Source organism: Protomyctophum bolini, assembly GCF_963924005.1.
Source record: "Protomyctophum bolini genome assembly, chromosome: 5".
Lineage (NCBI taxonomy): Eukaryota > Metazoa > Chordata > Actinopteri > Myctophiformes > Myctophidae > Protomyctophum > Protomyctophum bolini.
The window spans coordinates 3,461,826-3,487,224 of NC_137866.1; the positions used below are offsets into that span (position 1 = coordinate 3,461,826).

General features: G+C 39.6%; 2 protein-coding genes across 2 annotated transcripts; both read right to left on the reverse strand.

The window, feature by feature from the left end:
- Positions 1-3,650: 3,650 nt before the first annotated feature.
- On the reverse strand, positions 3,651-5,066 carry LOC308316128 (E3 ubiquitin-protein ligase TRIM35-like; the record flags this gene model as incomplete). The annotated part of the gene is made up of 1 exon (XM_080764533.1): positions 3,651-5,066. The coding sequence occupies one exon, from the start codon at positions 5,064-5,066 to the stop codon at positions 3,651-3,653; it is 1,416 nt and encodes a 471-aa protein (XP_080620659.1).
- A 14,541-nt stretch (positions 5,067-19,607) lies between these two features.
- Positions 19,608-21,011, reverse strand: LOC308316139 (E3 ubiquitin-protein ligase TRIM39-like; the record flags this gene model as incomplete). The annotated part of the gene is made up of 1 exon (XM_080764552.1): positions 19,608-21,011. One exon carries the CDS (start codon positions 21,009-21,011, stop codon positions 19,608-19,610), a length of 1,404 nt encoding a protein of 467 aa, XP_080620678.1.
- Between the last annotated feature and the right edge of the window lie 4,388 nt (positions 21,012-25,399).

The window sequence follows — 25,399 nt, forward strand, 5'->3', positions numbered from 1 at the left end:
TAATTGATAATCTTCTGTTTTAGATTAGTGTTGGGATCATCGGGTGCGATACGGCATGCGTGTTGTGGAGTACACATGCCATGTACCGAATACAGTATACGCTTGACTGCATCTATAAGATTGAGACATGACTGAGCTACTTATGTCAGATTAGAAGCAGATTATACCATGTGGCTGTCTGTGTGTACCATTTTTTTTTTAAAACCACAACAACCCAGTCAGTGACGTCGTCCCTATTTTGGGCACGCCATTAGGCTACAAAGACGGAAAACAGTTTTAAGTTCACAGTAATTTTTCCATAATGTATAAATGTAGATGGATAAGGGGTCAGGGAAATGAGGCCTTTTCGTGGAGAATGAAATGTGGATTGAAACAAGCTCGGTGCGTTTAGTTGCAAGTGTAACGCATTGTGTTTTTACTATTTTCGCATTATGTTATGCTTTAGCTATTGAAAAAAATAGCAGATCTACTCTGCATCAACATCATGAAAATGTGGCACAAATCTTTGAATATATATTCTTTCAGAGCGAACGTTTTGAATATGTAGTCCCTGGAACTACATATTTTGAGATGGGGGGGGGGTCGGCGGCCAATTACATATATTTTTTTGGAGTCAGAAACATGAGGTTTTTCAGAAATCTTTCATGATTTAGAAGATTTTTATCAGGAAGTGTTATTTTCTGGGGGGTCAGAGGTTTACAATAGTGAATAAAAGGATGGGAGATTTTTTTAGTAATAATAAAACTTTATTTGCATAGCACCTTTCATGACATGAAATGCAGCTCACACTGCTTTACAGCGCAATGGAGAATAAAAGAAAAGAAAAGCAAGGCATAAACTTGAAAAAAACCAAAAAACAAGCAGTAATGCAATACAGTGAGGACATGAATAAACAAAAAATAAAAGATCAATTAAAAGCAATGTTGTAGAAGTTGGTCTTGAGCTGCAGTGCTTTAAAAATGTCTACAGAGGCTGCCTGACGAAGGTACAGTGGGAGCTTGTCCCATGCCGACGGCCCGTAGAAGCAAAAAGCTGCTTCCCCGTATTTTTTATTTTTTATTTTTTTTAGGCAAAGCGAGCAGGCCAGCAGTGGAAGACCTTAGGGGGGCTGTTTGGGACATATTTAGGCAGGCAGTCAGTCATGTAGGTAGGAAGGTGCCAGACCATTATTGAGAGCTTTATATACACAAGTAAAATAATTTTAAAATCAATCCCTAAAAACAAGCGGAAGCCAGTGCAGTGAAGCCAAAACTGGAGTAATAATATGTTCTCTCATCTTAGGTCTAGTTAAAGCTCTGGCTGCTGCATTTTGGACAAGTTTAAATGGTGAGAGAGCTTCCCGTAATCCGAGTAGATTGCCCAGTAGGGCTGGGATAGTTCTTCTTATGAGAAATTCAAAGATTACCGGAGCTTGAGTCCAGAACATGTTCATCCACAGAGGGGAGAGGTAATGTGGCAGGCAAATAAAAAAGTTCTCTATCTGGGCAGAGAGTGCATGGAACGCTGCTTGTACAGTTAACCCATTCTGACCTGAGATCAGATTCATACGAGGTTTCCACTGGACACACACTGGTCTGATTAACCCATTCTGACCTGAGATCAGATTTTAAAAAAAATAAGTCGTTCTTCGATTTTTCAAAAATAGCAGACCTACAAGCTCGTAGCGCGCCACTCGGTGGCGCGCTACGAGCTTGTAGATCTGCTATTTTTCAATAGCTAAAGCATAACATGATGCTAACACCAAAATGGGTTCCCGTTCAGAATGGGTTAAAGTGACATGAAAGATGTAAGATATCAGTAATGTCCTCAGAAATATAATAATGACCTGTTCTTTTATATTATGATAGCCTATATATGCACGCATGTAAGAAGATTATAGTCATATTTAGGAAATCCTTTTCTTCTGCAGCAACCTGTTGTTACAGCTGTTACAACCACATGAGTTTCACATGATGAGATGAGCCTTCTGAGGCAACGACCAAAACCTAGTGATGCAGTGGCTGCTGTTGACCAATATTTGTCAATAACAAATTGTGTGTGTGTGTGTGTGTGTGTGTGTGTGCGCGCACAGGCTAAATGCTTCGCAGATAGACTGACAGGTCTTGTGCACAATGTGTTTTCTATATTTTAGGTGAAATATTCATGCTAAAAGATAGCCATGCACACCTCGGCTATTGTCGGTCATCTCAACTCTTAACCCAAGGCTTAACCACATGAACCCCCGGGCCGGGGGTATGCCACAGACATACAAAATAAGTGGTCAATATATATTACCTAAAACTATTAGGCAGAGAATGGCAAAAAGCAGCTAATGTACAGTAGGATTTGACAAAACAATTCCACCATATAGTCCAGTCGTTTTGAGGACCACATGGTCGGCTTTATGACGCGAGTAGATTGTAGATCAGCTATTTTCATAAGTTTTGCCTCTTTCTTACATTATTTGATAATTTGACCAATGTTGTTATAGTATAGTTTTTTAGTACAAAGGGTCTGTGTGAATGTGCTCAAAGTTGTTAAACTATAACACAAGTCAATTCAAGGATTTGATGAGTTTTGTATATCCTTTATTATGGCGTCATCATTTTATTATCAGTGACTGCAGGGTTCATAGTCTACCTCATCCTGGGGTTTCATTAAAGTAATTAACATTAACTAATGTTTAACACACTGACCTCTGCTAACCATCATACAACTATATAATGTCATAAAGAGACTCATCCAACCTGATTATTATACATTTTAGGACATTGTGTAAAAAGTACAGTACAGTTTGCAAATGTGTTGCTGTCGGGAGGAAACCACATACGATAATTCTATTTTTGAGGTTTTTGGTTATTATGTTTTGCATAAATCAGAGCTATTTGAACACCCTTTACGTCTGTGTGGTTTTAAAAAAAATAGTGAACCAATGAAAAGTAGTAAACCTCTTAACCCATTCTGACCTGAGATCAGATTCACACGAGGTTTCCACTGGACACACGCTGGTCTGATTAGCCCGTTCTGACCTGAGATACGATTCTAAAAAATGTCAGTCGTTCTTCGATTTAAAAAAAATAGCAGACCTACAAGCTCGTAGCGCGCCACTCGGTGGCGCGCTATGAGCTTGTAGATCTGCTATTTTTCAATAGCTAAAGCATGACATGATGCTAACACCAAAACGGGTTCCCGGTCAGAATGGGTTAACTCCATTGGACCCTCAAACTGTCTGCTAAAGCAGCTAACTCCACCCCTCTCATGCAACTAATTGACAATATATAAAGTCACACCAACACCAACTGTGACGAGGCAGTATTGCTTTGTTTTCAAGTTAGGAGTTAGGTGGTTTCTTCCTGACAGCAGAGATATATTTATTTACAGTATAAATATAATAGTGTACATTTTATGGTGAAGTGTCTCAATTCCTCAACATGATTACTACTGAGATCATTTAATATCTACTATTAATCACCTTTAAAATCATTCAAATAATCCTGATATTAGTGTTGGCATTAGTACTATTATTGATACTAATTATTACATTCTATTGAAAAGTGATAGCAGACAATGGAAACTAAATAGTATCTGTAACTTTGGTAATTATTGATTATTGACAATAGGCGGTATAATTTATCAATAACATGACATCATCCTCATCCTCATCCTCATGTCTAACTACGTGGTTCCAGAGTCACACTGATCTTCGGTAACACCTTCAGAGTCTTACTAGTGTCAATGTATGGACGGAGTGTGCCAGTGAAGGTGAAGGTGAAGGTGTGGATGTGTGTGTTGGTATCAGGATCAGAGAAGGACAGCTTTCCTTTGTTCCGGTCCAGCTGGACTCTGATCTTCTTGGGCTTCTGCTTCAGTGAGAGAACAGTGAGTGACCCTGAGGGGGGGCCTGCTCTGTATTCACCTTTATTGGACCATATGGCCCAACGTGGACCCGCTCCGTCTCCTTTCCTCTGGTAAGACTCAGCTAACACACCCAGTGCCCAGTATGTACTGTCTCCAACCTCAACATCCCAGCTGTGAGTCCCAGAGTTAAAGCCCTCAGAACCCACCACACGCTCCCAGTGGTCAAACCGCTCTGGATTGGCAGGAAGCTGCTGTTTCTTTCCAAATCTCACGCTGGTCAGATCATCAGACAGGATGAGCTTTGGATGGGCCGTGTTGGGATCCAGAATGACAGGAGTGTAGGAGACGATGTCCTTCATCTTGTCCCAGACCCTGAAGGCCAGGTTTCCCAGGTGTTTGGCCTCGTCTATCAGTGCTCCTCCCGAGACCGGCTGTGGGTCCTGCAGTGCAGTGAGCTGGCCTCTCTCCATCGTGACTCTTTCCACTGTGGTCTTGTAGTTCTGCAGGAATGAGACGTGTTCGGCTCTCAGCTCCTCCTCGGTGGCTCTGATCTTGTCTGAAATGGTTGATATGTCTCTGTTCAGACCCTCCATCTTCTTCTTCATCATCTGACTCTTCTGCTGCTCTTCCTCCCTCAGTGCAGTGATCCTGGCCTCCTCTTCATCATGTAGAAACTGATGCATCTTCTTAAACTGTTCCTTCATCTGCGTCTCGGTGTGCCGGGCCCGGACCTTAATGTGTTCTGCCGTCTGGTCGTAGTTAGTTTTAACTTCATTAAAAACCTTCAGTTTCTCCTGTAAAGGCTTCAGGGATTTCTGGACTTTCTCCTTGTGTTCTGGTGCAGCTTCATCGATGGGTCTGATAATGTGGTTGGCGTGTTTTTTAGAATCTCGACACACGACACACGCTGGCTGTTTACATTCCAGGCAGAACAGTTTGAGTTTCTCATCGGCGTGCAGAAGGCAGAAAACCCCAGTTGAAGCTCTCTGATGTCCCTCCTGTACGAAGGACTCACACAGGTTCTTCAGACCCCGGTTTAGAGTTGGATCAGCAATTGAATGTCTCTTCTTACAAACAGGACATTCCTTTGTTACCTTATCGCTCCACCATTCCTGCAGACAGGCTTTACAGAAGCTGTGGCTACACGCCAGTATAACAGGATCTTTAAAGATGTCGCAACACACGGGACAGGAATAATCCTCTTCTGGGTGACATGCGTTGGAAGCCATTTTGTCTCAAGAGTTTAGCTACAAAGACAGGAAATGCAGTCAGTGGTGGTAACTCTCCTTCTTTTAGAATTAGTCTAATCAAGTTTACTTTGACTGTGAAAGTGGTTGTTGTTAAAGTCCATTCAGCTGATAGAGCCAGCAGGTAGTTCCAGTGCTCTGGGGTCAGTGTTCAGGTATAGTTCCAGTGGTCTGGGTCAGTGTTCAGGTATAGTTCCAGTGGTCTGGGGTCAGTGTTCCTTCCTCTAGGTGTGGATGGAAAGACAGTCTGTTCTCTCTCACTGGAAGTTGTGTTTGATCTGGCGTCTCTGGTCAGACTGGCAAGAGGTGGAGCTTTGACACAATATCTATAGACAAAGTTCACTCTGTCACATATGCAGGTGCGCACACGCATTCTGGGCTTGACACACAACTAATGAAACGGGTTCTAGGAGTCAGGTGGCCCTATGCCCTAGAGGCCCTAGGCCCTATGAAGGTCAGGTCCGGCATGTCTGGCATTTACCAGAAAGGCCGGGGGGGGCGGGCCGGCTGACCGCCCAAAAATAAGTGTCTGTGATGGAAACCACTGTGATGGAAAAAATAATGTGCCACGTTATGCAAAGTTGGCCCCTTTTTTAGCGAAGAGGATTCTATCCATCCCTGATTCCCCTGCCACTACAACCCCTTCGGAGCGCACCTTCTCCAAAGCGGGATTTATTGTCTCTTTTCTGCACTAAAATAAGTACGGTAACTACAGTAACTATAATATTGCACTCTCAGAGACGGAGCCTGCGGCTGCACATGGGCCTCGCGGAGCCTGCCAGACGGCATTTTTGTATTCTTTGAAATGGAACGGCTTTACGTGTCTCTCTCTCTCTAAGCAATAGCAATTGTCTCTCTCCCCTCTCTCTCTCAAAGCATTTCTCTCTCTCTCTCAAAGCAACTCTCTCCCTCTCTCTCTCTCTCAACTACCGGTATTTTATTACATATTTCCATTTTGCACCAATATTATACTGCCATGTCTTAATGCAGTGTTCCTTTTTACAAATAAAATATGCACATTAAAGGAGAATTCCATACTAAAAGGCTTTCTTACCTTTCTTTGTAGTTGTTACGTCCCCATCAAAGAGGTCCAGGTGTTATTTTGTGCAAAAGCTCCTTATTGGCTATTCCCCCTACCATAAGCCCTAAATGAATTGCATTCAATTGAATGGGATGTATGGGGTGTTAATTCGCTTATTTCCATCGCTCAAAATTATATATTTTTTGTATATATCCTCTCTTCTTAATGTAAATAATAACCCAAGCGGCACACTTTACTACTTATTTCGATGGAAATAAGCGAATTAGCACAACACCCCATACATCCAATGCAATTCATGTAGGGCTTATGGTAGGGGAAATAGCCAATAAGGAGCTTTTGCACAAAATAACACCTGGACCTCTTTGGTGGGGACGTAACAACTACAAAGACAGTTAAGAAAGCCTTTTAGTATGGAATTCTCCTTTAAGGAGGTTGATCACAAAGTTAGTGTGGTATAGGCTATATAGGCTACTTTGATGGGAATAATTAATCTGACCTATATATATTTGCGCAACTGACTGGCATGAGGTAGCCCTAGTAATTATTATTAGTGATTATATATTTGTTTTATTTGGAAAGAGCAATACATTATAGATAGCATTTTTACATATGACACGAGAGCAATTCCCAATATTTCTTTACCTATACACATTTCAAAAGGCTTTCATATGCTATTAATATTTTTTTCTAATAAGGTTTGTCCTTAGATATAGAAATGTGATCATTTTTGTATAGTTTTGGATATTAACAACATAAGGCCTATTAAATGAAGTTGTTGTAATAGTTCTTTTGAAAGGAAAATGCCTGTGGTCTCCGAGGTCTAACTAATCATGATGCAGAAGCAGCAGCCATGCAGAGCCATTTACCAATCACATTAAATAGGCTATTTAAAACGTTTGTTATTTTCACTGTTATTCAAACCGTAAACCTACAGTATACAGTATGGAATGGAACATTTAACCGTAAACCTACAGTATACAGTATGGAATGGAACATTTAGTGTTATTCAAACCGTAAACCTACAGTATACAGTATGGAATGGAACATTTAGTGTTATTCAAACCGTAAACCTACAGTATACAGTATGGAATGGAACATTTAGTGTTATTCAAACCGTAAACCTACAGTATACAGTATGGAATGGAACATTTAGTGTTATTCAAACCGTAAACCTACAGTATACAGTATGGAATGGAACATTTAGTGTTATTCAAACCGTAAACCTACAGTATACAGTATGGAATGGAACATTTAGTGTTATTCAAACCGTAAACCTACAGTATACAGTATGGAATGGAACATTTAGTGTTGTTCAAACCGTAAACCTACAGTATACAGTATGGAATGGAACATTTAGTGTTATTCAAACCGTAAACCTACAGTATACAGTATGGAATGGAACATTTAGTGTTATTCAAACCGTAAACCTACAGTATACAGTATGGAATGGAACATTTAGTGTTATTCAAACCGTAAACCTACAGTATACAGTATGGAATGGAACATTAAACCGTAAACCTACAGTATACAGTATGGAATGGAACATTTAGTGTTATTCAAACCGTAAACCTACAGTATACAGTATGGAATGGAACATTTAGTGTTATTCAAACCGTAAACCTACAGTATACAGTATGGAATGGAACATTTAGTGTTATTCAAACCGTAAACCTACAGTATACAGTATGGAATGGAACATTTAGTGTTATTCAAACCGTAAACCTACAGTATACAGTATGGAATGGAACATTTAGTGTTATTCAAACCGTAAACCTACAGTATACAGTATGGAATGGAACATTTAGTGTTATTCAAACCGTAAACCTACAGTATACAGTATGGAATGGAACATTAAACCGTAAACCTACAGTATACAGTATGGAATGGAACATTAAACCGTAAACCTACAGTATACAGTATGGAATGGAACATTTAGTGTTATTCAAACCGTAAACCTACAGTATACAGTATGGAATGGAACATTTAGTGTTGTTCAAACCGTAAACCTACAGTATACAGTATGGAATGGAACATTTAGTGTTGTTCAAACCGTAAACCTACAGTATACAGTATGGAATGGAACATTAAACCGTAAACCTACAGTATACAGTATGGAATGGAACATTTAGTGTTGTTCAAACCGTAAACCTACAGTATACAGTATGGAATGGAACATTTAGTGTTGTTCAAACCGTAACCCTACAGTATACAGTATGGAATGGAACATTTAGTGTTGTTCAAACCGTAAACCTACAGTATACAGTATGGAATGGAACATCAAACCGTAAACCTACAGTATACAGTATGGAATGGAACATTTAGTGTTGTTCAAACCGTAACCCTACATTATACAGTATGGAATGGAACATTAAGTGTTGTTCAAACCGTAAACCTACAGTATACAGTATGGAATGGAACATTTAGTGTTGTTCAAACCGTAACCCTACATTATACAGTATGGAATGGAACATTTAGTGTTATTCAAACCGTAACCCTACAGTATACAGTATGGAATGGAACATTTAGTGTTGTTCAAACCGTAAACCTACAGTATACAGTATGGAATGGAACATTTAGTGTTGTTCAAACCGTAAACCTACAGTATACAGTATGGAATGGAACATTAAACCGTAAACCTACAGTATACAGTATGGAATGGAACATTAAACCGTAACCCTACAGTATACAGTATGGAATGGAACATTTAGTGTTGTTCAAACCGTAAACCTACAGTATACAGTATGGAATGGAACATTTAGTGTTGTTCAAACCGTAACCCTACAGTATACAGTATGGAATGGAACATTAAACCGTAAACCTACAGTATACAGTATGGAATGGAACATTAAACCGTAACCCTACAGTATACAGTATGGAATGGAACATTAAACCGTAACCCTACAGTATACAGTTTGGAATGGAACATTAAACCGTAAACCTACAGTATACAGTATGGAATGGAACATTAAACCGTAACCCTACAGTATACAGTATGGAATGGAACATTAAACCGTAACCCTACAGTATACAGTTTGGAATGGAACATTAAACCGTAAACCTACAGTATACAGTATGGAATGGAACATTTAGTGTTGTTCAAACCGTAAACCTACAGTATACAGTATGGAATGGAACATTTAGTGTTGTTCAAACCGTAACCCTACAGTATACAGTATGGAATGGAACATTAAACCGTAAACCTACAGTATACAGTATGGAATGGAACATTTAGTGTTGTTCAAACCGTAAACCTACAGTATACAGTATGGAATGGAACATTAAACCGTAAACCTACAGTATACAGTATGGAATGGAACATTTAGTGTTGTTCAAACCGTAACCCTACAGTATACAGTATGGAATGGAACATTTAGTGTTGTTCAAACCGTAACCCTACAGTATACGGTATGGAATGGAACATTAAACCGTAAACCTACAGTATACAGTATGGAATGGAACATTAAACCGTAACCCTACAGTATACAGTTTGGAATGGAACATTAAACCGTAACCCTACAGTATACAGTATGGAATGGAACATTTAGTGTTATTCAAACCGTAACCCTACAGTATACAGTATGGAATGGAACATTAAACCGTAACCCTACAGTATACAGTATGGAATGGAACATTTAGTGTTATTCAAACCGTAACCCTACAGTATACAGTATGGAATGGAACATTTAGTGTTGTTCAAACCGTAAACCTACAGTATACAGTATGGAATGGAACATTAAACCGTAACCCTACAGTATACAGTATGGAATGGAACATTTAGTGTTATTCAAACCGTAACCCTACAGTATACAGTATGGAATGGAACATTAAACCGTAACCCTACAGTTTACAGTATGGAATGGAACATTTAGTGTTGTTCAAACCGTAACCCTACAGTATACAGTATGGAATGGAACATTAAACCGTAAACCTACAGTATACAGTATGGAATGGAACATTTAGTGTTGTTCAAACCGTAAACCTACAGTATACAGTATGGAATGGAACATTTAGTGTTGTTCAAACCGTAAACCTACAGTATACAGTATGGAATGGAACATTTAGTGTTGTTCAAACCGTAACCCTACAGTATACAGTATGGAATGGAACATTTAGTGTTGTTCAAACCGTAAACCTACAGTATACAGTATGGAATGGAACATTTAGTGTTGTTCAAACCGTAAACCTACAGTATACAGTATGGAATGGAACATTTAGTGTTGTTCAAACCGTAACCCTACAGTATACAGTATGGAATGGAACATTAAACCGTAAACCTACATTATACAGTATGGAATGGAACATTAAACCGTAACCCTACAGTATACAGTATGGAATGGAACATTTAGTGTTGTTCAAACCGTAAACCTACAGTATACAGTATGGAATGGAACATTAAACCGTAACCCTACAGTATACAGTTTGGAATGGAACATTAAACCGTAAACCTACAGTATACAGTATGGAATGGAACATTTAGTGTTGTTCAAACCGTAACCCTACAGTATACAGTATGGAATGGAACATTTAGTGTTATTCAAACCGTAAACCTACAGTATACAGTATGGAATGGAACATTAAACCGTAACCCTACAGTATACAGTATGGAATGGAACATTTAGTGTTATTCAAACCGTAAACCTACAGTATACAGTATGGAATGGAACATTTAGTGTTATTCAAACCGTAAACCTACAGTATACAGTATGGAATGGAACATTAAACCGTAAACCTACAGTATACAGTATGGAATGGAACATTTAGTGTTATTCAAACCGTAACCCTACAGTATACAGTATGGAATGGAACATTTAGTGTTGTTCAAACCGTAACCCTACAGTATACAGTATGGAATGGAACATTTAGTGTTGTTCAAACCGTAAACCTACAGTATACAGTATGGAATGGAACATTTAGTGTTGTTCAAACCGTAACCCTACAGTATACAGTATGGAATGGAACATTTAGTGTTGTTCAAACCGTAAACCTACAGTATACAGTATGGAATGGAACATTTAGTGTTGTTCAAACCGTAACCCTACATTATACAGTATGGAATGGAACATTAAACCGTAACCCTACAGTATACAGTTTGGAATGGAACATTAAACCGTAAACCTACAGTATACAGTATGGAATGGAACATTAAACCGTAAACCTACAGTATACAGTATGGAATGGAACATTTAGTGTTGTTCAAACCGTAAACCTACAGTATACAGTATGGAATGGAACATTTAGTGTTGTTCAAACCGTAACCCTACAGTATACAGTATGGAATGGAACATTAAACCGTAAACCTACAGTATACAGTATGGAATGGAACATTAAACCGTAACCCTACAGTATACAGTATGGAATGGAACATTTAGTGTTGTTCAAACCGTAACCCTACAGTATACAGTATGGAATGGAACATTAAACCGTAAACCTACAGTATACAGTATGGAATGGAACATTAAACCGTAACCCTACAGTATACAGTTTGGAATGGAACATTAAACCGTAAACCTACAGTATACAGTATGGAATGGAACATTAAACCGTAAACCTACAGTATACAGTTTGGAATGGAACATTAAACCGTAAACCTACAGTATACAGTATGGAATGGAACATTAAACCGTAAACCTACAGTATACAGTTTGGAATGGAACATTAAACCGTAAACCTACAGTATACAGTATGGAATGGAACATTAAACCGTAACCCTACAGTATACAGTTTGGAATGGAACATTAAACCGTAAACCTACAGTATACAGTATGGAATGGAACATTAAACCGTAAACCTACAGTATACAGTTTGGAATGGAACATTAAACCGTAAACCTACAGTATACAGTATGGAATGGAACATTTAGTGTTGTTCAAACCGTAAACCTACAGTATACAGTATGGAATGGAACATTAAACCGTAAACCTACAGTATACAGTATGGAATGGAACATTAAACCGTAACCCTACAGTATACAGTTTGGAATGGAACATTAAACCGTAAACCTACAGTATACAGTATGGAATGGAACATTAAACCGTAAACCTACAGTATACAGTATGGAATGGAACATTAAACCGTAAACCTACAGTATACAGTATGGAATGGAACATTTAGTGTTATTCAAACCGTAAACCTACAGTATACAGTTTGGAATGGAACATTAAACCGTAAACCTACAGTATACAGTATGGAATGGAACATTTAGTGTTGTTCAAACCGTAACCCTACAGTATACAGTATGGAATGAAACATTTAGTGTTGTTCAAACCGTAACCCTACATTATACAGTATGGAATGGAACATTTAGTGTTATTCAAACCGTAACCCTACATTATACAGTATGGAATGGAACATTTAGTGTTGTTCAAACCGTAAACCTACAGTATACAGTATGGAATGGAACATTTAGTGTTGTTCAAACCGTAACCCTACAGTATACAGTATGGAATGGAACATTAAACCGTAAACCTACAGTATACAGTATGGAATGGAACATTTAGTGTTATTCAAACCGTAAACCAACAGTATACAGTATGGAATGGAACATTTAGTGTTATTCAAACCGTAAACCTACAGTATACAGTATGGAATGGAACATTAAACCGTAAACCTACAGTATACAGTATGGAATGGAACATTTAGTGTTGTTCAAACCGTAAACCTACAGTATACAGTATGGAATGGAACATTTAGTGTTGTTCAAACCGTAAACCTACAGTATACAGTATGGAATGGAACATTTAGTGTTATTCAAACCGTAAACCTACAGTATACAGTATGGAATGGAACATTAAACCGTAAACCTACAGTATACAGTATGGAATGGAACATTTAGTGTTATTCAAACCGTAAACCTACAGTATACAGTATGGAATGGAACATTAAACCGTAAACCTACATTATACAGTATGGAATGGAACATTTAGTTTTGTTCAAACCGTAAACCTACAGTATACAGTATGGAATGGAACATTTAGTGTTGTTCAAACCGTAAACCTACAGTATACAGTATGGAATGGAACATTTAGTGTTATTCAAACCGTAAACCTACAGTATACAGTATGGAATGGAACATTAAACCGTAACCCTACATTATACAGTATGGAATGGAACATTTAGTGTTATTCAAACCGTAAACCTACAGTATACAGTATGGAATGGAACATTTAAACCTACAGTATACAGTATGGAATGGAACATTAAACCGTAAACCTACAGTATACAGTATGGAATGGAACATTTAGTGGCCGTGGTGTCGACGTAATGACGTCATAAGGCCGGTGAAGACCACCAATGCCATGCGGGCCGATTTCTATGCCAATCCGTGCATGGCCCCGCCCCCTATCTATGCAAGATTATTTGGGGTCATACCTATGTTCCCTCAGCCCTATGTTCCCTCAGCCCTATGTTCCCTCAGAAGGAGCATTGGTCCGAGGTGCGCTGGGGGTCGGGAGAGGATGGGTGGTTAGGTTTAGGTGTCTGCCCCGGGGGAGGTTAGGGTTAGGGTGAGGGTTTGAGGTAGGTTGTCCATCGGACCGTCGGCATATTGACGCGGACCCGAGGGAACATAGGGCCGAGGGAACATAGGTACGGTCCCGATTATTTCATGTGCTCCAGGAAAGAAAAAGTAAGTTTGCTTCAATCTCGTGCACTTTGAGATCAAAATGAAGAGACTACAGGGCCCTCATTTATCAACCGTGCATACGCCAAAATATGGGTGCGCGTCCGAAATTACCGCAATTGTCGGCATTTACCATTTCCGCCAAAGCTTGAAATGGAACGTGTGGCCAGGACAAAAATCACGTCTGGTCGGGAGCCGTCGTACGCTTTGTCCTCGGCTGTTTTTCTGTCGTACACAAGCGGAGCAGCATTGTCTGAACTGCTGGCACGCTGTCACAGGCATCTAAACATAATTATGTTTTCACTCCTAAAATGTTAATATAGAACTGTATGTACTGTATATACAAGAACAAGAGAGATTTCCAACTTTACAAGTAATTCATTTTTTTTTACAATGTATTCGTTTGTGCTTATTCAAACAGTGCTTTACTGGCCTTGTTATGCGAGCGCACTTGTGAGATGATTTGGGAGCGCATGAGTAACCAATGGTTTCCAGGTCGTATTGCAGTTGTTCATGTCGCAAAAACTGAGGGCGAGGCTTGATTTCATAGGGCGTGCCAGATAGATTTCAGCCGTCGCATTTATTAACGTCGGAACGAAATTAAGGAAGGATCAGCTGTTTGCGATCACTTTATAAATTCCGTGGCGACGTTGGTGTACTACGAAACCTCTCTCTCTCTCTGTCTCTCTCTCTCGCCAAAGGTCAATATTTCCACAGAGGGGTCAACCATTAATTGGGAGCAGGGTGTCTTGAACCATGAATATGCAGTAGTATTGTGCGAGCGTGTGTGTGTGCGTTTAAAGCCTGATTGATACTGTATTCCAGTCCAATGCTGAAATGAAACAGATATTATGGAGTAAAGGAAATCTGATTTTCTGTTTAACACACAAATGCTTTGTTTGCAGTGATGCCTCAGATGTGACGATCAAACCCTTAAATGGAGGCAAGATATTTTACAGTTTAACAATAAGTCCAAAATGAGTTGAAAAGGACTTGCACAGTAAACCTCACTGGGAATTCAATAAGGTGCGTGCACCGCACACCAGGATTGAGAAATAGGAGACAGTGGGACAAAGGTCAATTAATACTGCGCTTCCCCTTTTAATCTCTCCCTTTGCACGATTCCACTTGACATTTCTTTCCGAACAGCCAGAAGAGTTTTAAGCTTGTAGGTCTGCTATTTTTGAATAATGGTTCAAATGTGGCACGAATCTTTGAATATGTATTCTTTCAGAGCCAAAGTTTTTAACTCAAATCTTTGCTTCTGGAGGGTCCCTGGAACAACATATTTTGAGATGGGGGTCGGTGGCCAATTACATATCATCTTGTTGATCCTTGACATGAACCACTGACATAGAAACACAGGGTTTTTCATGAAACTGTCATGATGTAGAAGACATTTTGTAGAATGGTTTTCCCAGGTCAAAATGGGTTAAAAAGGAAAGAGCCAGGATACCAGCATGGCAGACAGTATAATGTGTATATATATATATATATATATATATATATATATATATATATATATATATATATATATATATATATATATATATATATATATAAATGAAAGAGCCAGGATACCAGCATGGCAGACAGTATAATGTATATATTGTATAGTATAATGTTTTGCGAGGATGAAAGAAGAATATTATTGTCAGACTGACGCTGATCACACAACGCGTGGGCATGTCGGCACAGCAGCAGTTACAGTATAGCCTCGTCACCACCACTGTACACCGTGCCAATTAGGACGCCATCTCCACACGACTACATACTGTACAGTACAGTTACAGTATAGCACATACTTTGCTACATAATACATCTTCTGTTGGCTCATAATGCTCATATACTGTACTATGTGTGTTCTAACTACAATGTACAGCTTGAAGGGATGTTATGGAAAGAAAGGTTGCAGCTAGAAAACATGTTTACACTCCTGGAGCTCCAGGTCTTGTCGGTGGAGGAAAGTAACTATATGTACATTTAATTAGGTACAATTTTGAGACATAATTTGTACTTTACTTTAATTGAGTATTTCCAAATTATTTTACTTCTACTCCCACTACATCTCAGAGGCAAATATCGTCTACATTTATTTGAAGACTTTAGTTACTTTGTAGATTTTGATTATTATTATTATTATTATTATTACACAACATGCATTAACGACCACTTTGGCCTCGTACCGGTATACATTTTTTGCCATTTGAAAATAGCCGATCTACAAGCTCACAATGCGTCGCAATGCAACGCATTGTGAGCTTGTAGATATGCTATTTTCCAAAAGTTGTTTATACATGTGAAAACTTGAAAGTGGGCATTCTGCACATTCTGGGAGCGACACACACACACACACACACACACACACACACACACTTGAATTATTTTATTTGGATCTGCACAAGTGGCGTAATACAATAGACCCAAACACTGATCAGAATTAGGTTATACATCATATTATGGTCCAACCAGATATAGCTGCTGCACATGCTTAACACACAGAGGGAAAAGAAGAGAAAAAATAATATATATATATATATATATATATATATATATATATATATATATATATATAGCACATTGTTGACATACTATTACTTGACACTACTAGACAGGATGTTTGTTTGGGGTTTTTTAAGCCACCTAGGGATAAATGAAACAACGCCTTCTCCAGACAGACAGACTGCCCATAGTAGCTGAGACAGAACAGTATTTAGCCAGCTTTTTTGCATTTGTTTTTAGCAATCCACCCAATTGCAAACCCCTGAGCACAAGGTTATGGACATGGCCCAGACTTCCAAATACAAGGACAATAAGTTGACAGTTATATCCCAAGGCCATAATACGTTCCACCAGAAGCTGATATTTCATAAGTTTGGATGTAAAACAAGTGTCCATATACAAATCAAATGGGCAGCCTATTTCAAATATAGTGACAGTTTTTCTAATTTCATTGATGAACACAATATCTGGGGTATTTGGAATATTTTGTAGTGAATTGACATGCGTGTCATTGTGATCAAACCAGTCTATTTTTACAGTGCTGTGTTTATACCTTCTTGTTGTCCTGTTCTGTACTCCTCTGATCTTGTCTGAGACCAGTTCCACCAGACGGTCATGTCTGTCAATGTACAGTCCTTTATAGTGGCTGCAACCATTTAAGACTGTTTCTTTGTCATGTGGTACTGGATGTAGCATGCAGTGTGGGTCGTGTGCTGATGGGTACCAGGTTGCCAAGTTGAACTTGGTCTGCAACACCTGTAAACGGGCTTTAATAGTGAAAATGAGAATGTCCTCACCTATGGTGTTATTTGACAGTATAGTGTGAGATAATGAGTGGTTTGCAAAGGGAAGAAGAGCCAGTTTTCCCTGCAGCCTCAGACTGCTCCAGTGTTGTGCACTTTCTGATCGCTTCATCCCTAGAATGGTGGCTCTTGCGGTCGCGGATTTGATTGACAGTTCATGGTGCGCACCGTCCTGCTCGTAGGTTGCGCACACACACACACACACACACACACACACACACACACACACACACACACACACACACACACACACACACACACACACACACACACACACACACACACACGGCTGTAGTAAAGCATGCAGTCACATAAGGACACACACACGCTCTCTCTCTCTGCACACTCTCTCTTTCTCTCAATGGTAAAGTGACAGAATGTAAAAAGATTATACACATTTTAATCAGATTGATCACAGCTTACAAATGATTAATAACCATTCCAACTATATGTCCACCACAATATGCCCTTTTCTCGTGGGAACCCAAAGATCAGTGACTCTGTCTCTAGCTCTCTCTATCTCCATGTCTCTCTGTCGTCATTTGAGCTGCTATGTGTAAATTGTGACTTTTATGGCAATTAACAGACTTGTGTTTTCCCCAATCCAGATAGGGCTAGATAGCAGTGTTGTTTTCGTCGACTAAAACTAAGACACCTTTTCTCCACTGACGAAAACACAATGGAAACTAAATGAAAACTAAGCTATGATGACTACTAAGTAAGACTAAATATACTGTTGATTTAGTCAACAGATAAAAACTAGACTAAAATGTTAGTAAGGGACTAGTGGACAAGAGATCCTGTATAAGTCATTTTACACTTTGTTGCATGCTGAGAATAGCCGATCTACAAGCTCACAACGTGTCGCAACACATTGTGAGCTTGTAGATCTGCTATTTTCAGCAAGTTTAAGTCATTACGACGGCATTAAGCCCCTAAAAACACATTTAAGTTGACTAAATCAACTGTAGATTTAGTCGACAAAAATCTCATGATATTTATAGTCCACTAAAATTAGACTAAACACTAAAACATTCCAGGTGACTAAAACGTGACTAAAACTAAATGAAAACGTTTTTAAGAGACTAATGGCTGAAACTAAAATGTACATTTGCTGCCAAAAACAACACTGCTAGACAGGGCTTCTCTTTCCATCTATCAGCCAATCAGAAGTCAGAGTGGAGGGTATTATGGGATGTATGGGGCAGCTGTATGCATTGATTGATTAAAAAAAAAAGATTATTCTTTTTGTCAAATTACGGTTTTTATTAAAAGCAGGTTATATCATTGATACAGTATACATTTGTTCACTTTTTTATTAAAACAAAAAGAAGAAAGGAAAGAAATAAGTGAGGGGCGCTAATATATTAAAGACTAACTCATGTTGATTAGGTGATGTAAAACAAACATTAAATGCCATTATCAATAAAGAGACAATATGTCGGAATTGGCACATTATAACGTACATTTCCCCATCATTGTCGATGCGTTTACAAACAAACATTGGACTAAAGACGAACATTAAACCTGTGCAACGCCCCTCAAAAAACAGACCAAAAGAAACCCCTCAGTCCCTCCCACCCAGACTGCTCAATGACACCGCATAGAATACAATAGTAAGATGATGAAATAGTCATGGAAATCAACATCTGAAATGATTCTATAGTCAATTCAAGGATACATTTTTTTATGGTGTTATCATTTTATTATCTGTGACTGCAGGGTTCATAGTCCACCTCATCCTGTGGTTTCATTAAAGTAATTAACATGAACTAATATTTAACATACTGACCTCTGCTAACCATCATACAACTATATAATGACATAAAGAGACTCATCCAACCTGATTATTACATTTTAGGACATCGTGTAAAAAGTACAGTACAGTTAAGTGTAAAGGTTTGCACGGGAGAAAACTATACCTAACTCCATTTTTCTTATTTTATTTATTTTTGGATTAAATCAGAGCTATTGAACACCATTTACGTCAGTGTGTTGTTTAGAAAATATTGAACCAATGAAAGGTATTAAAAAGAGCTTTGGACAAAACCTCTTAACTCCATTGGACCCTCAAACTGTCTGCTAAAGCAGCTAATTAACTCCACCACCTCTCTCCCTCTCATGCAACTAACATTGACAATATATAAAGTCACAACACCAACTGTGATTGGGCAGTATTGCAAAATATAAGGTTTTCTTCATTTCCTGATAAATGTATATTTTCCATTTCCTGAAAAAACTGAACATGTTGGAGTTAGGTGGTTTCTTCCTAACAGAGCAGAGATATACAGTATAAATATAATAGTGTACATTTTATGGTGAAGTGACTCAATTCCTCAACATGATTACTACTGAGATCATTTAATGTCTACATGAATCCCTAATATGAATCACCTTTAAAATCATTCTAATTATTCCTGATATTATTTCATATACATACTATTATATTGAAAAGTGATGGCAGACAATGGAAACTAAATATTGTGTATAACTTTAGAATTGTTTTGATTATTGACAATAGGCAGTAATATATCAATAACATGACATCATCATCATGTCTAACTACGTGGTTCCAGAGTCACACTGACCTTCCATGGTAACATCTTCAGAGTCTGATGAGTGCCAATGAATGGAAACAGTGTGCCAGTGAAGGTTTGTGTGAAGGTGTGGATGTGTGTGTTGGTATCGGGATCAGAGAAGGACAGTGTTCCTTTTTTCCGGTCCAGCTGGACTCTGATCTTCTTGGGGTTCTGCTTCAGTGAGAGAACAGTGACTGACCCTGAGGAGGGGAATGCTTTGTATTTACCTTCATAGAACTGTATGACCCAACGTGGACCCGCTCCGTCTCCTTTCCTCTGGAAAGACTCCGCTAACACACCCAGTAACCAGTTTGTATTGTCTCCAACCTCAACATCCCAGCTGTGAGTCCCAGAGTTAAAGCCCTCAGAACCCACCACACGCTCCCAGTCGTCAAACCTCTCTGGATTGGCAGGAAGCTGCTGTACATCTCCCCATCTCACGCTGGTCAGATCGTCAGACAGGATGAGGTTTGGAAAGGCAGTGTTGGGGTCCAGGATGACCGGAGTGTAGGAGACGATGTCCTTCATCTTGTCCCAGACCCTGAAGGCCAGGTTCCCCAGGTGTTTGGCCTCGTCTATCAGTGCTCCTGTGACCGGCTGTGGGTCCTGCAGTGCAGTGAGCTGGACTCTCTCCATCGTGGTCTTGTAGTTCTGCAGGAATGAGAGGTGTTCGGCTCTCAGCTCCTCCTCAGTGGCTCTGATCGTGTCTGAAATGGTTGATATGTCTCTGTTCAGACCCTCCATCTTCTTCTTCATCATCTGACTCTTCTGCTGCTCTTCCTCCCTCAGTGCAGTGATCCTGGCCTCCTCTTCATCATGTAGAAACTGATGCATCTTCTTAAACTGTTCCTTCATCTGCGTCTCGGTGTGCCGGGCCCGGACCTTAATGTGTTCTGCCGTCTGGTCGTAGTTAGTTTTAACTTCATTAAAAACCTTCAGTTTCTCCTGTAAAGGCTTCAGGGATTTCTGGACTTTCTCCTTGTGTTCTGGTGCAGCTTCATCGATGGGTCTGAAAACGTGGTTGGCGTGTTTTTTAGAATCTCGACACACGAAACACGCTGGCCGTTGACATTCCAGACAGAACAGTTTGAGTTTCTCATCGGCGTGCAGAAGGCAGAGAACCCCAGACCCAGTTGAAGCTCTCTGATGTCGCTCCTGTACGAAGGACTCAAACAGGTTCTCCAGAGCCAGGTTTAGAGGTAGATCAATTGATGATCTTTTCTTACAAAGGGGACATTCCTTTTTTTCTGACTTTTTCCACCATTCCTGCAGACAGGCTTTACAGAAGCTGTGGCTACACGGCAGTATAACAGGATCTTTAAAGATGTCGCAACACACGGAACAGCAATAATCCTCTTCTGGGCGAGATGCGTTGGAAGCCATTTTGTCTCAAGAGTTTAGCTACAAAGACAGGAAATGCAGTCAGTGGTGGTAACTCTCCTTCTTTTAGAATTAGTCTAATGAAGTTTACTTTGACTGTGAAAGTGGTTGTTGTTAAAGTCCATTCAGCTGATAGAGCCAGCAGGTAGTTCCAGTGGTCTGGGCTCAGTGTTCAGGTATAGTTCCAGTGGTCTGGGGTCAGTGTTCAGGTGTAGTTCCAGTGGTCTGGGTCAGTGTTCAGGGATAGTTCCAGTGGTCTGGGGTCAGTGTTCCTTCCTCTAGGTGTGGATCTAAAGACAGTCTGTTCTCTCTCAGTGGAAGCTGCGTTTGATCTGGCGTCTCAGATCAGAATGGCAAGAGGTGGAGCTTTGACACAATATCTATAGACAATCTCTGTCACACATGCAGGTTCGCCCACGCGGTTCTGGGCTTGACACACAACTAAACAAACAGGTTCTAGTAGTGAGGTGGCAACATGCAATGTTCCCCCTAAGGTGCGCCCGTGCGCGCGTGGGCACATGGCCAAATGCTCTCGCGCACAACTGGAATCTGTCGCTCACAGACACCAAAATTAGTTCCCCCCCGAGTATCCTCTACATTACAGTAATGATACCTATCCCGAGTCGACATTTGCCCACACTTTATTTCTATTTACTTCACTGTTTATTTAGATTACACAGGCGAGGCGACAGACGGGTCACCTCCCCTCCTTTTTTGACTCTTTGCTCTCCTCTCCTCTCCTCTCCTCCTGTGTATGACTGCGCCCGGCGTCTGTGTGGCGACCGAGGACCTTAGATGGAGACGTAACAGCAGGAGCTGCAGCACTGCAGTGCAGTCAGTGTTAATGAAACCCCAAGAACCAGATAAGATCGCGTTGCGCCTTGGACCCGTGCGTTGATGGGACCTCTCTCTGTAATTCTCCAATCTGTTAATACAGCTTTCTTCAATCAATCAATCAATCAATCAATCCCTCTGCTATGTAGAGCTACATAATAATAGCCCATAGCTGGCGTAGTAGGGGCCATAAGGGGCTGCTTATGGGGGGGGGGGGGGGAGGACCCCAGATGACAGTGAAGTGACAATTTAACGACTTTTATGACTTTTATAATACCTCAAAGGCTCTAAAAGAAAAAATACCATTACTGCATCAAAAGTAATCGGCAAACCATGCTATTAAAAACTGGTCAAACATTGGCCAGATTATTAAATGATAAAGAAAGAGGCAACAATTGTGAAAATAGCCGATCTACAAGTTCATAATGAGCTTATCGGCTATCGGTGGGGGGTCCAGAGTCACACTGCCCTTCCATGGTAACATCTTCAGAGTCTTGTGTCAATGTATGGACGGAGTGTTCCACTGAAGGTGTGTATCAGGATCAGAGAAGGACCGCTTTCCTTTGTTCCGGTCCAGCTGGACTCTGATCTTCTTGGGGTTCTGCTTCAGTGAGAGAACAGTGACTGACCCTGAGGAGGAGAGTGCTCTGTATTTACCTTCATAGAACTGTATGACCCAACGTTGACCCGCTCCGTCTCCTTTCCTCTGATGACACTCCACTAACACACCCAGTGACCAGAGTGTATTGTCTCCAACCTCAACATCCCAGCTGTGAGTCCCAGAGTTAAAGCCCTCTGGGCTTGACACACAACTAAACATAAATAAAACTAGTACCACACACCAGGATTGAGAAATATAGGAAACAGTGTGACAAAGGTTAATTAATATTGCGCTTCCTCTTTTAATCTCTCCCTTTGCACGATTTCACTTGACATTTTTTTTCCTGAACAGCCAGAAGAGTTTTAAGCATTATGAAACCTAACTACATCAATATACCTGTAGTGTACGTTTGTAAATCTACATGCCGTATATACTGTATGTATATATGTGGGGGTATAAATATATATATATATATATATATATATACGTAGAACCATGCTTTACGGCCGCAGATTATGGTTGTAGGCCTCAATCATGTGTGTCCCTGTGTAGGCCCTGTGCCTGCCTCATATCGTACTGTACTGTGGAATACAGTACAATACAGTTGAACTGTACTCCAATGTGCTGTACTGTAGTCAGGGTGCAGCTCACACTGTAATCAGGGTGCAGCTCACACTGTAGTCAGGGTGCAGCTCACACTGTAGTCAGGGTGCAGCTGTGTTTCTGCTGTAAAACCATTTGCCCTTCGGGGACACCTTGAACCTACTTTTACTTTTGGTATACTTATCTGTCAAATGTATAATTTAATATATTCATGTGGCATGCCATACCATTTCAGATATATGTTGGCTTATGATTTCTCCCCCCTTTTTTAATTCATCAAAGTCAGCATTAGGACGAAGAAGCAGGGGGGGGGGGGGGGGGGCGGGGGGGGTAGAGAGTGAAAGATAACACAGTTATGGACACACACACAATACATTTTAAGAATGTATTTATGTCCACGCAAAGGAAAATGCATACAAGGACACAAACATTATGGGTGCAGTTATGTTACAATCACAAGCCTACTGTATGACACATCATCCTGGAATCATGAATGATACAGCAAGAATGTCACTCAGCAGCGTCTCTGATAGCCATATTCGTTCACACGACGGTGCTCAGGACTAGGCGTGGTCTCATATGGTGGCATAGACAGTACAACACACACACACACACACACACACACACACACACACAGCCGTAGTAGAGCATGCAGTCACACAAGGACACACACACACACACACACACACACACACACACACACACACACACACCAAATGGTAAAGTGACAGAATGTAAAAAGATTATACACGTTTTAATCAGATTGATCACAGCTTACAAATTATTAATAACCATTCCAACTATATGTCCACCACAATATGCCCTTTTCTTGTGGGAACCCAAAGACCAGTGACTCTGTCTCTAGCTCTCTCTATCTCCATGTCTCTCTGTCGTCATTTGAGCTGCTATGTGTAAATTGTGACTTTTATGGCAATTAACAGACTTGTGTTTTCCCAATCCAGATAGGGCTAGATAGCAGTGTTGTTTTCCTCGACTAAAACTAAGACACCTTTTCTCCACTGACGAAAACACAATGGAAACTAAATGAAAACTAAGCTATGATGACTACTAAGTAAGACTAAATATACTGTTGATTTAGTCAACAGATAAAAACTAGACTAAAATGTTAGTAAGGGACTAGTGGACAAGAGATCCTGTATAAGTCATTTTACCCTTTGTTGCATGCTGAGAATAGCCGATCTACAAGCTCACAACGCGCCGACAAAAATCTCATGATATTTATAGTCCACTAAAATTACACTAAACACTAAAACATTCCAGGTGACTAAAACGTGACTAAAACTAAATGAAAACGTTTTTAAGAGACTAATGACTGAAACTAAAACTAAATGAAAACGTTTTTAAGAGACTAATGACTGAAACTAAAATGTACATTTGCTGCCAAAAACAACACTGCTAGACAGGGCTTCTCTTTCCATCTATCAGCCAATCAGAAGTCAGAGTGGAGGGTATTATGGGATGTATGGGGCAGCTGTATGCATTGATTGATTTAAAAAAAAAAGATTATTCTTTTTGTCAAATACGGTTTTTATTAAAAGCAGGGTATAAATGATTATATCATTGGTACAGTATACATTTATTCACTTTTTTATTATTAAAACAAAAAGAAGAAAGGAAAGAAATAAGTGAGGGGCGCTAATATATTAAAGACTAACTCATGTTGATTAGGTGATGTAAAACAAACATTAAATGCCATTATCAATAAAGAGACAATATGTCGGAATTGGCACATTATAACGTACATTTCCCCTTCATTGTCAATGCGTTTACAAACAAACATTGGACTAAAGACGAACATTAAACCTGTGCAACGCCCCTCAAAAAACAGACCAAAAGAAACCCCTCAGTCCCTCCCACCCAGACTGCTCAATGACACCGCATAGAATACAATAGTAAGATGATGAAATAGTCATGGAAATCAACATCTGAAATGATTCTATAGTCAATTCAAGGATTTGTTTTTTTATGGTGTTATCATTTTATTATCTGTGACTGCAGGGTTCATAGTCCACCTCATCCTGTGGTTTCATTAAAGTAATTAACATTAACTAATATTTAACATACTGACCTCTGCTAACCATCATACAACTATATAATGTCATAAAGAGACTCATCCAACCTGATTATTACATTTTAGGACATTGTGTAAAAAGTACATTAAAGTGTAAAGGTTTGCACGGGAGGAAAGTATACCTAACTCCATTTTTCTTATTTTAATTTTTTTTTTGATTAAATTAGAGCTATTGAACACCATTTATGTCAGCGTGTTGTTTAGAAAATATTGAACCAATGAAAAGTAGTAAAAAGCACTTTGGACAAAACCTCTTAACTC